Genomic DNA, 17,799 nt, shown 5'->3' with positions numbered 1-17,799 from the left:
AAAATCAACAATATTACAGAATCTGTGTATTGAAGCTAAAGGATGCTCCAAGATACAAAATTATAAGAGTGTGGCTTACATTAGAGAAGCAGGAGGTGGGAATTATTTACAGCTTTGGAACAGGTCATCTAATCTGTTTGCCTGAGAAGATTTGCCCGCCGCATATTCTGCCCGAACATTAGCTCCATGATGAGTCATTACTTCACGAATCCTTGTCTCTACACTCAGACAATCATATTGGGACCCAATTTTGTTCAAGCAAGTAACATTCAGCTTCCAAAAACCAAAGGCGATTGGCATGAGTGTTAACAAAGATGAAGTCGAAACATTCCTGGATAACAACCTGGATTTTGCCAAGCAGTATTTTGAGAGGAAACTGGGAGACAAAACCCTGTGTGCCACAGCAAGCTTCCATCAATGCTCAGAAGATGGTGTGGACTTTGGAGGGCTGGGCCAGAATGAGACCGAAACCCTATTTGAGCTGATACAAGACATGCAAGAAAGCATCAACATGGAGAAAGTGGTCTTCAAGACCCTGAAAAGGATCAGTGTTCTCATACAAGCGGATTGCTGCAGCCTCTTCATGTACAGGCAGCGTAATGGCACCCCTGAGCTGGCAACTCGGCTGTTCAATATCCGTAAGGACAGCACAATGGAAGAATCCCTGGTAGCCCCGGACTGTGAAATTGTTTTCCCTTTGGATATGGGGATAGTGGGTTATGTAGCCCAGAATAAGAAGACTGTGAACATCCAAAATGTTGACGAGGTAAGGTGATCTAATTTCTTGCCCTACTGCTGGTAAATGCTGAAAAATGAGATTGTAGTATTATGTATATTTCAAACAGGTAATACATTCATTTCACAGTGTTGAAAGTACCAATGTTCCCCTGCTATTAGCTGCTGCATTGCTGCAATGCAAATACAAAGAGGAAGTAGAGCGCCAACGTGGTGCAGTGGTTTGAGTGTTGGACTAAACTCTGGAGACCAGGATTGAAAAACCCGCTAAGCCATGGAAACCCATTGGATGACTCTATGGATCACACACACTCTGAATCCCAGAAACCCCTTATGATCACCATAGAAGGCACACAATAGCAGTCACAATGATCAGGATTTTTTGTGTGTGTCAGGAGCGACTTGAGAAACTTCAAGCCATTCTCGATGTGAGAGAATCGGCTGTCTGCAAGGACGTTGCCCAGGGGACGCCCAGATCTTTTACCATGCTGTGGGACGCTTCTCTCATATCCCCGCATGGGAAGTTGGAGCTGACAGACAGGAACTCACCTCACTCCCCAGATTCAAATCACCAACTGTTCAGTCAGCAGTCCTGCTGGCACAAGGGTTTAACCCATTGTGCCACTGGGGGCTCCATCAAGAAGATGGAAGATTAATTAAAACTGATTAGGACATGGAGGTAATATTGACATTTCTATTGTGAGCTATGGAGGCAATCCACTTCTTGATTTATGTTTTACAATTTGAATTGAGAAATAGTTTGCTTCTTCAACAGTGCATCTGCATTGTTAACTTCAAAAAGAACCCAGTCTATGTAGTTAAGTTAGTAAATTGTAGCAATTGAGGACAGATAGAGCAATCAAGTTCTATATCAGATGTGTTTGACCAGATGATAGTAAAAAGAAACTATGTGGAGGTCAGCAAAGAGCCAGAAAGCAAGAATATAAATTAACCAATTTCTTACTACAGTATAACCCTCGTATCCTCTGAACCAATATATGTGGAACCCCTGGTGACACAATGGGTTAAACTCTTGTGCCAGCAGGACTGCTGACTGAAAGGTTGGGGGTTTGAATTCAGGGAGTGGGGTGAGCTCCCTCTGTCAGCTCCAGCTCCCCATATGGGGACATGAGAGAAGCCTCCCACAGGATGGTAAAACATCAAACATCCGGGCGTCCCCTGGGCAATGTCCTTGCAGACGGCCAATTCTCTCACACCAGAAGTGATTTGCAGTTTCTCAAGTTGCTCCTAACACGAGAAAAATGTATCATATTGCAGAAGGACAGATAGGGTTCACAAGATAACTGCTGCACTCATATTTTGGGTTCTATGCCTTAAGGAGGCCAGTGCAAAATTTGCTTAGAATCTCCTATAAAAGCTGCACTCTCCGCTAAGTACAGCCATCATTTGTCTTATTGAAAATAATAGGGATCACTATTATCTGTGGTTTCATGTATCCATGTGAAGCCCGGAACCATATCTCCTGAAGATAATGTTTTTCTAGGGGGGCATTTTTACATATGTATAAATTGATGGAAGCTACTTGAAGCCTTGATCAATGGCAACATAAAGATACATCTTAAAAAGAATCTTCACTCCAAGAAACACCTCTCTGATCTGAAATGTGGTACAATAACACTAAGGTCCTTCTCGGGTTTTAAACTCCAGATTGCCTTTTAAAGCAAGTGCACTGCCATCAGAGTATTATTCTGAAATCCATACAATCCATGAATTCCATCTGGGATTACTTTAGTGTTAAGTACTCTTTCAATAACTAGGTCATATCTTCATCACAGGTTGATAAACAGGATAAACAAAGTTTATCCCATATATATGATAAGTAAATCCATTTTAAAAACTGTGGTAGTTTTGTCCCCTTTCTCCTAAGCAGCATAGTGTTCTGAATAGCTTTTGCTGTAAAAATTTTAAAGTGGATGAGAGATCAGTAAAGAGTTATTTGGTCTATAAGAGGGGTCTTTTTACAGGTATATTGACAGAGGTGTTATTAAAGAGGCACAGTCAGAAGTACCCAGGAAAGCACCCAGTGTGGGTCCCAGAAGCTTAATAATCATGATAGAAGAGAAAAAAAGTGTGTGTTAATAGTTAAAAATTGTACGGGGTCTTGAGAGATCAAGAGTCTGGTCTTCAATGAGCCTTGGAGCTGGGTTGCTGAGAGTTTTCCGGGCTGTATGCCCATGTTCCAGGAGCATTCTCTCCTGACATTTCACCCACATCTCTGGAAGGCATCCTCAGAGGTTGTGAGGTCTGTTGGAAACCAGGCAAATGGGGTGTATATATCAGTGGAATAATGTCCAGGGTGGGAGAAAGAACTCTTGTCTATTTGAGGCAAGTGTGAATGTTGCAACTGGCCAGCTTGATGAGCATTGAATGGCCTTGCAATTTCAAAGCCTGGCTGCTATCTGCCTGGGGGAATCCTTTGTTGGGAGGTGTTAGCTGGCCCTGATTCTTTCCTGTCTGGAATCCCCCTGTTTTCTGAGTGTTGTTCTTTATAGACTGGTAGCCAGATTGTGAACAAAATGAACAACCTGGCTACAAAATTTGGCTACAAAATGAAAATGAACAAAATCTGGCTACCAGTATTTTAAAAACTCTTTTAAAATTATTCTGATTTTAGAGTTTTTTTTAATACTGGTAGCCAGATTTTGTTCATTTTCATGGTTTTCTCCTTTCTGTTGAAATTGTCCACATGGTTGTGGATTTCAATGACTTCTCTGTGTAGTCTGACGTGGTGTACCTTCGTGACCGCATCTCCTACTATAAACCTGCCCGAGCCCTTCGTTCATCTGGGGAGGCCCTCCTGTCTCCACTGCCTTTATCACAGGCCCGCCTTGTGGGAACAAGGGAGAGGGCCTTTTCTGCTGTGGCCCCCCGTTTGTGGAACTCACTGCCCATTGAGATCAGGCTAGCCCCCACTCTTTTAGCCTTTAGGAAAGTTTTAAAAACATGGCTCTTCCGGTGTGCTTTCGGAGAGTAATTGTATATACCTCCTGTGTTTCTCTCCCCAACATGTATTCTGTAGACCCTGTTCCCCATGGTTTTATTCTTATCTCTTCTTACCCCGAGTTTTTAACCTTGTGTCCATGCGGCCCGCCCTTGTTATGTTATGCTACGTTCTGCTTTTTTGTTCTGTATTGTGTAGTGTTATTGTTGCATTGTTTAATTGCATTCTGATATGTTGTTTTTATATTTTGTCTATTGTATTGTCTTGGGCATGGCCCCATGTGAGCCGCCCCGAGTCCCCGTTGGGGAGATGGTGGCGGGGTATAAATAAAGTTTTATAAATAAAGTTTTATTATTGTTAGAGTGGTCCAGCATTTCTGTGCTCTCAAATCATATGCTGTGTCCAGATTGGTTCACCAAGTGCTCTGCTATGGCTGACTTCTCTGGTTGAATCAGTCTGCAGTGCCTTTCATGTTCCTTGATTCATGTTTGGGAAATGCTGTGTTTGGTGGTCCTTATGTAGACTTGTTCACAGCTGCATGGTATCCGGTAGACTCCTGCAGAGGTGAGAGGATCCCTCTTGTCCTTTGCTGAACGTAGCATTTGTTCGATTTTCTTATTGGGTCTCTAGATAGTTTGTAGGTTGAGTTTCTTCATCAGCTTCCCTATGAAGTTCCCTTAATATATGGTAAGAACACTTTTCCTCTGGGCGTATCTTTGTCTTTACTCTCATGGCTTGTTCTTGGCCTTGCAGTTCCTCTGATGTCTGTGGTGGAGTATCCATTGGCCTGTAGAACCCAGTTTAGGTGGTTCAGTTCACCTTGGAGGAGATGGGGGTTTGCAGATTCTTTTTGCATGGTCTTTCACTTTCTCTGTGAAGAACCTCACAGAGCTCTTGGGAGGATAAAATTTGGAGGAGGATTCACTTATGTACCAACCTGAGGTTATAGGCAGAAAACTTCAAATGTAATGTGACTCATAAATAAAAAAAATGAACAGAAGTGTAAACCTGAATTGCAAATGGGTCTAGTAAGCTTAGAAGCAGAGAGATAAAATTCAGATTATGATAAACACTCCAGTGTGTAATTAACAGGTTTAAAATAAAGCCAAGACAGTACTATATTTGTACCTACACAACGGATTACAGCAAGTCCATTATTAGTGGGCTTTACAATTGAAAGTGACTACTAGGCTTGTCCGATCGATGGAAAAAATGTTTCAATTCTCGTTTCTAAAGTAGGGGGTGCCGGCTCTTCGATATAGAAATTATTTCTGAATGTTTCACCCAAAATGTTTGGATATTTCCAAAAATTCGTAATGTTTCTAAAATGTTTCTAAAATGGCGGACGCGCATGCGCAATCGCCAAAAAACAGGAAACCGGGGGGGGGGGACTTTTCTGGGGGTCTCCCGCCCTCATTTCTTGAGCTATTCTCATCAAATTTGGTACAGTGGGAGAACACATTCCACACTTTTTGCTCAACAAATTGCAGAATGTTTCCTGTCTCCTATGATTTTTGGCAAATTTTCATAACTTTTTATAATACACTATTTTTCAATATTTGAAGAAACCTGTTCCTGGTTTGAAAGTCTTATTTCCTGTTCAATTGGGTTCTTATCACTGTGAAAGTCCCTCTTCTACTTGTGTAGACTTTGGATTAGAAATGCAGCACACGCCAAGCAATGCCTTGGCAGGAGTGTCACTGTCCTTTGGAAACTATAAATTGCTGTGGACCCTCTATTGCAGGGGTCCCCAAACTTTTTAAGTGGAGGGCCGATTCATGGTCCCTCAGATTGTTGAGGGGCTGAATTATCATTTGGGGAAAAAAATGAACAAATTCCTATGATCACTGCACATGTCTTATTTGTAGTGCAAAAAGAAAAAAACCCAGCAACAATTATTTATTTATGTATTACATTTATACCCCACCCTCTCTCACCCCAAAGGGGACTCAGAGTGGCTTACAAATTATATGTACATACAATATATTATATAATCAGCATAGCACAATATTAGCATTATATATTACTATATTGTACTATACCATTATACTGTAATATTATTAGTAATATTACATTTAATATATAACATACTAGCTGTGCCCAGCCACGCGTTGCTGTGGCGAAGTATGGTGGCATGGGAAATAAAGTATTGAGGAATTGGTGGTAGTTAAGGTAAAGGGTAAAGGTTTTACCTTACATTAAGTCCATTATAAATGGGTTATATAGCTGTGTGGAAGGGTCTTGAGTCTACACTGCCATATAATCCAGTTCAAATCAGATAATCTGTATTTTATAGGCAGTGTGGAAGAGGCCTAAGTGAGGCCTAACTCTGCCTGTCCCCTAGGCTGAGTGGGTTGCTAGGAGACCAAGTGGGCGGAGCTTAGCCTTCTAACTGGCAGCAATTGGATAAAAACAATTATTCCTCTCCCTCTAATTAGGACTTTGTTTTTCTTTTCTCTTTGTTGTATGAATGTAGAGGCATGGATGAGGGGTTTTGCTGCCAAGTTTAGTGTTTCTGGGATGTGTGGTTTTGTTGTTTTGTCCTAGGCCGAAATTTCATTACCCTTTTATATATATAGATAATAATTAATATTATTATATTATACAATATTATTATATTGTATTATTATAATTAGCCGCCCTGAGTCCCCTATTGGGTGAGAAGGGCGGGGTAGAAATACTGTAATAAATAAATAAATAAATAAATAAATAAATAAATATTGTATTGTATTACATTAAAATATTTATTATCAATATTATATGTATACACAATATTTATTTTTATTACATTATATTATATTATTACCATATTCATTTACAATATTTCATTTACAATATTGGTAAATGAAAAAACAATACAATATTTAAAAATAAAAATAATTTTAACCAACATACTGTAATGATTTCTGTCAGGATTTCAGTGGGAAGTGTGGGCCTGCTTCTGGCCAATGAGATCATCAAGTAGGATTGTTGTTGTGCCTTCAAGTCATTTCAGACTTTGGGTGAGCCTAAGTCTAAAACTGAGGGCGGGGGCCAGGTCAATGGCCTTGGAGGGCCGCATCCGGCCCCCGGGCCTTAGTTTGGGGACCCCTGCTCTATTGAATCAAATCAATGTCTGACTTTGTGATTGCAGAAATAAAACTCAGCCCAAGGCTTGGGAATAGAAATGGAGTGTGAGGGAAGCAATGCCTTGGCAGGAGTGCCCATGTCCTTTGGAAACTATAAATTGCTGTGGACCCTCTATTGAATCAAATCAATGTCTGACTTTGTGATTGCAGAAATAAAACTCAGCCCAAGGCTTGGGAATAGAAACGGAGCGGGAGGGAAGCAATGCACTTGCAGGAACGCAGACGTCCTTTGGAAACTATTATTTTCAAGTCCCCCCCCCTTTCAGGATTGCAAAGAAGGGCTGATGTGGTGATTACTAAATTCCAAAAAAGAAAACAGAAAGGCAAAAGGTCTCCCTCAGGAGTAGATGGAAAGCACCCCAAGCTCAGCACTAGCAGGGACGCAGACGTCCTTTGGGAAAAAAAAGTTCCCTAAAGCCAGCCACAGCAAGGACTCTGCCCCAAGCCCCCAGCCAATTTCCCCCCCAAAAAACACAATATTGAACCAGCAACAACAGAAACACTCTTCCCCCAGTCACTTAGCCCTCTCTTCCCCCAAGCAAGCAAGCAGCTTCCCAGCGCGCGCGAAACACCCTCTCTCCTCGGTATCCCAACCCAGAATGGCTTGGCTCAGTTGGGGAGGGGATTTTTATAGAGATCCTCCACGTGGACGCAGAGGACGCTAGCCCCCACCTTTTTCAGCCATCGTGGAAGTCTCTGATTGGCCAGGGAGCGGTAGCCATGTTAGGCTGCGCTAGGCTCCCATTCATGTTAGGTTGCAGAAACAAAAAAAAAATTAATTTTTTTTTTAAAAAAAAATTTAAAAAATTTTGGAAGGAAAAAATTTAACGAAAATTTTAAGAAACAATTAGAGAATGGGCCAACGATGGTTCGAATTACATTGCCAGTTGCGCCCAGGGAAAACATTTCAATACTCGTTTCAAAAAACGAGAACAATCCGAAATAATTACGAAACGAGAAACATAACGAATATTTGGACAACCCTAGTGACTACACAATCAGCCCTCCACATTTACTGGGGTGGGGCAGAGGATACCCACAAAAGCGAAAACACAGAATTTTTAAAATGGGTTTTTTTTTACCTAACAGAATACCTTCCTACAAATTCTAGTTCCCCCAGCACCACTTTATGGTTGACCGTGGATGGAAGTTGACCACATAGACACACTGGGGAAACTACTGAGACAATATTAATCATATTCATAAAAGTTAAGCATGTAAATGTGGAAGGCCAACTGTAATTATTCCCTTGCGGTCAAAGTCAGCCTTCACAATGAAATGTTCCACTACATATAACGGTTGTGTAACTAAGTAAACAACCATCCAGCCACCTTTGATCCGAGCCAGTATCTCTCAGCAGGAATAACTATCTATCTTGCCAGCCAGTATCACACTTTGCCAGTTCATTTTAACACTGCTCTCAAAACTTGGCCAAAAACTCCCACTATCCTGGTGACAGATGAGGGCATTGTGGACTTTGTTTCTCCTGATGAAGAACCACAGCATTGTCTCCCTGTGAAGAGAATGAAGTGGCATGATAGTATGGTTTATAATAATATTTTAAAAGCATATCTTTGAACATAGCACAGGTGAAAACCAGGACTAAGCAACATCAGTATGTGGTTGAGATGGCAAAAGTTATAAATGAGGAAGAACACACAAGCTAGGAAAAATCACAGCAATTTGCTTTTGACTGTGATTTCCCATCCCCTCTTTTCACTTAACTAATTGATTGTAAACTATTTTTGTAGTTTGCATTTACTTTAAATAACCTGAGAACAAAGGAGGAAAGTAAGAAGAATAGAGAGAAACTGGGACATTTTAAAAAACAGCCGAACAATTGGAATGACAGGCAATTCACTGGGACTATCCCCACCAAACTGGGACAGTCAGAGGATTATCAAGTTAAGCAATTTCTGTGTTGAGGGAAGAAAGAAAAAGGCTAGACTAATTGTTGCTATTTATTCAACAAGGAGATCTGGTTTAAAGTTGCAATCCAGTTAAATCTGAATGTGTCTCTTTTTATACCAGTGTGACTATTTTAGCACTTTTGTTGATGAACTCACTGGCTACACTACAAGGAACGTCCTTGCCACACCAATCATGAACGGCAAAGAGGTGGTTGCTGTAATCATGGCAGTGAATAAGAGTGGAGCTCAATTTTTCAGCAGTGCAGATGAAAATGTAAGTACAGGTGGGATCGTTGAAGGAAGAATTTCAGCAGTGGTGCTGGTGGATTACATATCAATGCGGAGGTGAATCCATGCCAGGATTTAATCTAGTCTTTAAAGAAACTCTCCAAGGTGCTGAATCCTATTCCTAAATGGAAGTTCCTTGAAGATTTGGCAAAACCTTTGGATTCACTGTCATTTTGACATGGGCCACCAGCTGCCATTGGACCTCAGGCCACATCCACACAGCCACATAATTTTTTATCATGTCAGAATCGAATTGGGTCACTTCTGGTGTGAGAGAATTGGCCATCTACAAAGATATTGCCCAGGGGAAGCCCGGATGTGCTACCATCCTGCTGAGAGGTTTCTCTCATGTCCCTGCATGGGAAGCTAGGGCTGACAAATGGCAGCTCACTCCATCTTGCAGATTCGAACTGCCAACCTTCAGGTCAGCAGCTCAGCCAGCACAAGGATTTAACTTATTGCTCCACCGCAGCCCTAGCCACATAATATGGCACAGGAAACTACACTCCAAACTGATTCATTTTAACATGATTGTGCAGATTTATTCTAGGTTTAAAACTACTTGTAAAGGCCTGTATTTTCCTGGACGATCTGCACCTTTGGAGGTATGGAAGCTCTAGTGACTGCCTCCTGGGATCACCATTTCCAGTCCCAGGAAGCATCCCCACAGCCATCCTGCATTATCTGGGCTCAGCCAGCTTCCCTCCCGGCCCCCCTCCATAAAACTGCAGAAATTGCTAGGAAATGAAGCAACAGAATTGGAGAGAGAGAATATCTCCCTCTGCTCTGCAAAGTTCCATCACATCATTTCCCAGAAACAAGAGCTCAGTAAGGCTTTAGCATTGGTAAGAAGACTGTTTCTGTTATTTGGGAGCAAAATGGAGGGTATTTTGAATTGGCACAGGTACCCTGTTTCCCCTAAAATAAGACATCCCCAAAAAATAAGACCTAGTAGAGGTTTTGCTGAATTGCAAAATATAAGGCCTCCCCCGAAAGTAAGACCTAGCAAAGTTTTTGTTTGGAAGCATGCCCAGCGCCCGCCAAACAAAACACCATAGCATGCAGGATTGGTAAATGTACATACCAATTGTACATGGAAATAATGGTAGTAACAAGAAATTCTTGACAGAAGTCACAATTTGTCTGGTTTGGTTATGTTGGTTTGTGATGACAACTACTGTACAGTATAGAATAAATGCCCATTTTTTGTCCAACAATAAATGTGAATTCTTCTTCATGGAAAAATAAGACATCCCCTGAAAATAAGACCTAGTGCATCTTTGGGAGTAAAAAAATAATATAACACTGTCTTATTTTTGGGGAAATACGGTAGGTATCTGGCTATCCCCAACCATGAAGGAATGATTTCCCCTAACAGTCTGACCACAAAATACAAAGGGAATTGGTGTTTTAAATGCAAATTCCTGTCGCATTTGGGGCAGTGTAGAAGAACTCTCAGTTTGTATACTCTGCCTCTTATGTTATGTGAATATTGTTGAACTGAACAGAGCTTTCTTATATCCTCAGCTTTTCCTGAAGTATCTTAATTTTGCTGCTTTGAATCTGAAAATTTATCATCTGAGCTACCTTCACAATTGTGAAACGCGAAGAGGTCAGGTGAGGAAACTGTTTCTGGAAACAAATTGTTTTCTTTCTGGTTTTGTTCTTGTTCAGTGCCGGCATCTAATTGGATATATAGTCACCTATTTTGGTAGTAGCTTTTCAAAATTATAATGAAGATAGACGTCACGAGTGATGGATAACTCAAATAGTTTGAAAGCAACTTCACTGCTTATAGAACAGATGCAGTGGCTTTTGTCATGAAGTAAGCTACAAAAACCTTCAGGTTTTCAGCAGAATCATTCTGGATAAGGACCAATGATGGGCATCTCCTGGCTAATACCATTGTCACATCTTTCCCCAATGAGGATAATAAAAAAACACATATATTGTGCTCACAGAGAGAGAGAAGGAGGTTTACAGTGTTGACATGCATGAACAAGAGGAAAGTGATACATCTCTATCTATCTATCTACTAGCTGTGCCCGTCCACGCGTTGCTGTGGCATAGTCTGCTGGTTTTGGGGAAAAAAAGGAATGAGGAAGTGGTGGTATTTAATATATGTTATATGCTTGTATATATGTACAGTATGCATAAGATTGTGTGTGAACTGCAACTCACATCATGCCTAGTTAACACCTGCAAACTCCATCAGTACTTAAAGTCTGTTTAGTTGAGCAAGTCTGGTCTAGATGCAGCACTGCTGGGGTTGATATATCTATATCTATATCTAAATATCTCATTCACATGGAGAATCTGCTGTGATCATTGAACAGATGCAAGAACATTACATCTCTTCTCTCATTCTTAATTCAAAATCCACTTTAGATAAGAAACACTGTGTCTCTTGTGTCTGTCAAGCTGTCTCACACATATACACCCATATATCCACACCACAATACTATGTTCTAACACAGTATCTATCAGCATCAGAAAAGTCAGTAAGGGTCAAAATGGATCACACTTTACCCAGAATCTTCCAGATGGCACACACGTACATAGATATGTCACCCGCTTCTACTCTAATCCCTTTCTTTTCATTTGTCCACTGCATCCTGCCATCCTCTGTCATTAATGCATTGCACAGATTATTCAAGTTTCATCATAGGAACACCATGTTCTAGATTACCTTTTACCTACCTATTTTTCCGCAGCTCCATTTTTTGTTCTTTTCCCCATTGACTTATTTTGTTCAAGTCAAAAGGTGGCAAGTATATCCCCATCCCCACTCTCTCTTGAAGCTTGATCTACACTGTCATATAATTCGGTTTCAGAATGCAGTTAAACTGCATTGAACTGGATTATATGAGTTTCTGACAGTGACAGTGGAGATCCATCCTGAATCTGCTAGAGTGCCTGGGCAATTTACATTTTGCTTTTCTATCCTACAGGTTTTGCTGTGGTCAGCGAATAAAGTATTTGAAGAATTAACTGATATTGAGAGGCAATTCCACAAAGCATTTTACACAGTCAGAGCATATTTGAACTGTGACAGGTATTCTGTAGGCCTTCTGGATATGAGCAAACAAAAGGTGAGTTCCTACTTATATTAAGCCTTTCAATGGCTTCAAAGGAAAACTTGTGAAAGGAAATGTTTTGCATGCAAATAGTCCCAGGTTCAATCCTGACCATCTCTTTAGCTGAGAACAATTTCTGCCTGACATCCTAGATGTAATTCATAGCCTGCCTTTATCCCAACTGGAGCTCAAGACAGCTCACATGTCAGTTCACTTGTGAAATAATAATAATAATAATAATAATAATAATAATAATAATAATAATACTGCATGTCGTGGATCCGACGTGTGATCCAATACAACAAACATAGTGATCTTGTTTGCTGTGTACTAATTTTGTTGTGTATCAAATAATAATAATAATAATAATAATAATAATAATAATAATAATAAGGGGCCCCTGGTGGTGGCGCAGTGTGTTAAAGCACTGAGCTGCTGAACTTGCAGACCGAAAGTTCCCAGGTTCAAATCCGGGGAGTGGAATGAGCATCCACTGTTAGCCTCAGCTCCTGCCAACCTAGCAGTTCGAAAACATGTAAACGTGAGTAGATCAATAGGTACCGCTCCGGCGGGAAGGTAATGGCGCTCCATGCAGTCATGCCGGCCACATGACCTTGGAGGTGTCTACGGACAACACCGGCTCTTCAGCTTAGAAATGGAGATGAGCACCAACCCCCAGAGTCGGTCACGACTGGACTTAACGTCAGAGGAAAACCTTTACCTTTTTAAAAATCAAATAATAATCATACACTTTATTTATATTCCGCTCTATCTCCCTGGAGGGACACAGAGCAGATTACAGAAGACACATGAGGCAAATATTCAGTGCTTTTACACAAAGACATACAATACACAGACAGAGGTAAATGTCTTCCCCTTTTTCATCTCCTGTGTCTGGAGGCAATGCTCAACTTCCAGCCATGGGGAGGTTCTCTTGTTCCATTTTTCCATGCCTCGGAGCTTTTTATCTGTAGATATCTCCAATCTGTTGCTGGCACATTTTCCATATCTGCATGGAGCATCCTTTTACCTTCCTGCCGAGACAGTACCCATTGATCTACTCGCATTGCTAGCTTTCAAACTGCTAGGTTGCCAAAAGCTAGGGCTGACAGTCGGGAGCTTACCCCAACTCACGGCTTTGAACTGACAACCCTCTGGTCAACAGATTTTCTGCAGCTAGCAGTTTAACCTTCTGCGCTACTGCAGCCCCTATACAGAATCCATGAACACGAGTATCAAACTTTCTCAAAGATCTTAGACATAGATGTGGAACAAGACCCAAGATCCACTTAGTAATGCAGCATTGCCTGATCTGTCCCTCAAGTAAAAAAAATCCCTTAATTTAAGAACCGCACAAAGCCAGGAAGTCATGGCTTTGACATCTTCTCTGTTTTTTACTCTGTTGTTTCTCACAAATTCTCTGTGATCACTGTAATGTGGATCCCTCCTCCCTGACTCCAAGTCTCCAACTTCTGCTAACTTCAATTGTGTTCCCAGGGGAAAGATCTCTCCCTTCCAGCTCCTTATCTGGTGTTGCTAAGGAACGATGAGGGAAAGGTCCTCCCTATCATCTGATGCCACAGGACCTTCCTGTCTGTTCTACTCTGTAGTTGTTTCACTTCACCTAGCACAGACCCATTCTCCCAAGCAGAATCCTGATCTAAAATCCCCTCATTTCCCTCACTAGAAAACCCATCAGTCATCACAACCTCTGATAACACAACCCCCTCGTCTTCATCCTCTGGCTGAACTACAACACTGTGATCTCTTCCATTGAGCAATGGCTCCTCGCCTGCTAAATGTTACAGTTCCAATTATATCTTTCTTTTATTAACAAACTTAAATACCTGTGTGATGAGAGTTACATCCCACAAGACTCACGCCTTGCATAGCTCTATTGGTTCATGTTATGAAATCTCCTTTCCTTTCCAGGAGTTTTTTGACTTGTGGCCAGTACTCATGGGTGAAGTTCCACCATATTCCGGTCCTCGAACTCCAGATGGAAGAGTAAGTCATTAGATAGACAAGAAAAATGCACTTTCCTCAATTATTCACTTATCATTAATGCTCTGTTTCTGGTCTTTTCATAGGAGATTGCATTTTATAAAGTCATTGATTATATCTTACATGGAAAGGAAGACATTAAAGTTATCCCGTAAGTGGTAATCGCATGTCTAATATTTTTGTACACAGAAATCAGCTATAGCAGAATCCTGTCTTCTAACATACAGTACTAAAAAGATAGGATTTCATCAGACAGTTGGGGAGAAAGCAAGGGGAGGTGGAGGAAATCCTCTTACCTCATTCCCTCCCATCTCTCAACGTTTTTTGGGATGGCCATCCATTCTATGTCATTTCACCATCTTACCCTATCTTTCCTCTACTTTACCTCATCTTTCTCTATTAGGAGTCAATTGACACCTGACTCCTGATAGATGTCTTTGGGCTCCATTTCCATACGCCTGGGAAACGGAGCACATGGAGTCCCACAGAAATTGTCCTTATGGCATTGTCAAAGGACCGGGCTATGGCGCAGGCTGGAAAGCAAGCCAGCTGCAACAAATCAACAAATCAATCTGACCAAGAGGTCATGAGTTCGAGGCCAGCCCGGTGCCTGAGTCTTGTCTCTGTCTCTGTTCTATGTCATGGCATTGAATGTTTGTCTTTATGTGTGCAATGTGATCCGCCCTGAGTCCCCTTCGAGGTGAGAAGGGCAGAATATAAATGCTGTAAATAATAAATAAATAAATAAATAAATAAATAAAGGCTTTCACGGCTGGAATCACTGAAGTGTAGTATGGTTTCCAGGCTGTATGGCCATGTCCTAGCAGCATTTTCTCCTGACATTTCACCTGCATCAGATCCTTTGAAGATGCCAGCTACAGATGCAGGCAAAACATTAGGGAAACAATGCTGCTAGAACACGGCTATACAACCCGGAAACCCTGCAACACCCCTGTTCTTACATTGTCTCATGGCCTCCGTGAGACTCCGAGGTGCTATGTTTTCACAGTGCATTGAAGCAGAGCTGAAGACCGTCTGATGAATAGTGTTTTAAGTACTGGGCTGAATTATTATTTCTGTTCCAGTCATTTACTATCCCTCAGTCTTATCTATCTCACAAAGTTGGTGCAAGGGCAACCATGTATAATGCTTGGTACTCTTGGAAGAAAAGCAGAATAAACAAGTACAAAAAGAATAGGAAAGATGGGCAACTAGTACCTAATTTTGAAGGTACAGTAGAGTCTCACTTATCCAACATTCGCTTATCCAACGTTCTGGATTATCCAACGCATTTTTGTAGTCAATGTTTTCTATATATTGTGATATTTTGGTGCTAAATTCATAAATACAGAAATTACTATATAGCATTACTGTGGATTGAACTACTTTTTCTGTCAAATGTGTTGTATAACATAATGTTTTGATGCTTAATTTGTAAAATCATAACCTAATTTGATGTTTAATAGGCTTTTCCTTAATCTCTCCTTATTATCCAACATATTCGCTTATCCAACGTTCTGCCGGCCCATTTACTGTACAATCTTGCCTCTTTCAAAAATCCATCATCAGATTATAGAAGTGGTTGTCAACCTGTGGGTGCTAGGTGTTTTGGCCTCCAACTCTCAGAAATCCCAGCCAGTTTACCAGCTGTTAGGAGTTCTTTGAGTTGAAGGCCAAAACATCTGTGGACCTACAGGTTGAGAACCACTGGGTTATAGCATGGTTTCCTTAAATTGGGTCCATAATGAACTTGTTCTTAAATCATAAAACTCCAATAAAAATAAGACAAACAACAACAACAACAAAAACAACAACAACAACAACAACACTTTATTTGTATTCTGCCCTTCTTCCAAAGGGGACTCAGAATGGATTACAACATATACACAGACACAGGCAAACATTCAATGCCTAATTACAAAGACACACAATGAGACACAAATACACATCCAAAGGCAAAGGCTTGTCCTTTCATTTCCAGCTCTGGATACATATATAATGTTATTGTATATTTATCTGTATCTGGCTTTGTCCCCCAATTTAGGCTTACAATTTAAAAGATCAATAGACAATAAATACAGCATGTACATTTTTTGAAACAATAGGAAAAGAAAAACTGTATTAAAAAAGAGCCATCATGGTGTGCGGCCTGAGTGCTTATTTGAGCTCCTCCACATCTCTTAGGGGATATTGGCAGAATTGAGGGACGATGAGGGAATATTGGAGGAATTGAGAGTCAAAAAAGCATTTTTCAAGGGTAGAAAACCCACAAAGGGCAAATGAAGTCCTCTAATGAGCTTTTCAAAAAATTAAAGGGTCTTCCTTTGTGCCCTATTGAATTTTTCGCCTTACCAAAAGAAATACGTAAAATGATTACAGAAACGCTGAAAATGCAACCATTGCTACACTTCCCTAGAAAGCCATCTCTTTCTTTTACTCATTGTTCAGATTAATAGCATTTGTATGTATACAGTAGAGACTCGCTAATCCAACTTTCGCTTATCCAACGTTCTGGATTATCCAACACCATTTGCCCTCCTGCCTGGATCCACAGCTGTTTCTCTAGGCAGCAAGGACTGAATTTTTTATGGATTTAACTTCCGACAATGTTGTTACTGCAAGTTCATTTTATGCAATTCTATCTTTATTTGTAGTCAATTTGTTAGTAACCAAAGTTTGTATAGTCAATGTTTTCAATACATTGCAATGTTTTGGTGCTAAATTCATAAATACAGTAATTACTACATAATGTTACCATGTATTCAACTGTTTTTTTCCTGACAATTTGTTGTAAAAAATGATGTTTTAGTGCTTAATTTGTAAAATCATAATGTAATTTGACATTTAATAGGCTTTTCCTTAATCCCGCCTTATTATCCAACTTATTCGCTTATCTAATGTTCTGCCAGCCCGTTTATGTTGGATAAGTGAGATTCTACTGTATATGTGTGTGTGTGTGTGTGTGTGTGTGTGTATGAAATAAAATAATTCAGAATTCAGCATTTATTAGTTTCATTACTAATTTAAGTACAATAAAGTAATTTAATTTAATAATTTAATTTAATTTAGTTTATTGGTTGACAAATCTAATCTGGTCATTTTCCTTTCCATTTAGTAATCCTAAACCAGAACACTGGGCCCTGGTTAGTGGACTCCCAACCTATGTAGCAGAAACTGGTTTTGTAAGTATTTATGTTTGTATATGTTCATAATAAACCGAGACAACATTAGCCAAGAGTTTATTTATTTCATGTGAAAAGCATTGCATAAATAAATGAGTTTAAAACTGATAAAATAAAGGGATCACAAGCTGCTAAATAGTTTTAGACCAAAAACGGGCAACAGCGACTGCATTGTCTGTAGCTTTAAACAGTTCTTCCTCTGTGCATGAGGCAGGGCATTGTGGGCAAGCATTCAGATGCCGAGTTATTTGTTCTGCTTCACAGTCATACAGGGTAGAGGATTATTTTAGGTAGTGCCATTTTGCCAGATTGCTTTTTAATCTGCCAACTTCGCTTCTGAGTCTATTCGGGGACTTCAAAGTTGCTCATTCTTCCTCTGGAGGAAGACCCTCATGGGGGAGGGGGCATCCAGCTGAAATTGCTGTTGATGGAGGAACATTTAGAGGAGTGGAAGTTCTCATGAAACCTTTCCTTGATTTAAGTCTACTGGGAGGAGACTGGTAGCCATACAGT

At 40.5% G+C, this 17,799-nt stretch overlaps 1 protein-coding gene across 1 annotated transcript in view; it reads left to right on the top strand.

Annotated features, from left to right (window-relative positions):
* Positions 1–298: 298 nt before the first annotated feature.
* The window catches only part of pde6b (phosphodiesterase 6B), a 49,505-nt gene continuing 32,004 nt past the window's right edge, over positions 299–17,799 (top strand). The window contains exons 1-7 of the mRNA XM_003223349.4: positions 299–766; positions 8,857–9,009; positions 10,551–10,640; positions 11,975–12,115; positions 14,033–14,107; positions 14,191–14,255; positions 17,220–17,286. Coding sequence (XP_003223397.2) covers positions 299–766; positions 8,857–9,009; positions 10,551–10,640; positions 11,975–12,115; positions 14,033–14,107; positions 14,191–14,255; positions 17,220–17,286 — 1,059 coding nt within the window. The remainder of the gene's footprint in view (positions 767–8,856; positions 9,010–10,550; positions 10,641–11,974; positions 12,116–14,032; positions 14,108–14,190; positions 14,256–17,219; positions 17,287–17,799) is intronic.

This window comes from Anolis carolinensis, chromosome 2, assembly GCF_035594765.1.
Source record: "Anolis carolinensis isolate JA03-04 chromosome 2, rAnoCar3.1.pri, whole genome shotgun sequence".
NCBI lineage: Eukaryota > Metazoa > Chordata > Lepidosauria > Squamata > Dactyloidae > Anolis > Anolis carolinensis.
The sequence above is the reverse complement of the archived record's forward strand: the minus strand, read 5'-3'. Positions and strand labels throughout refer to the sequence as shown.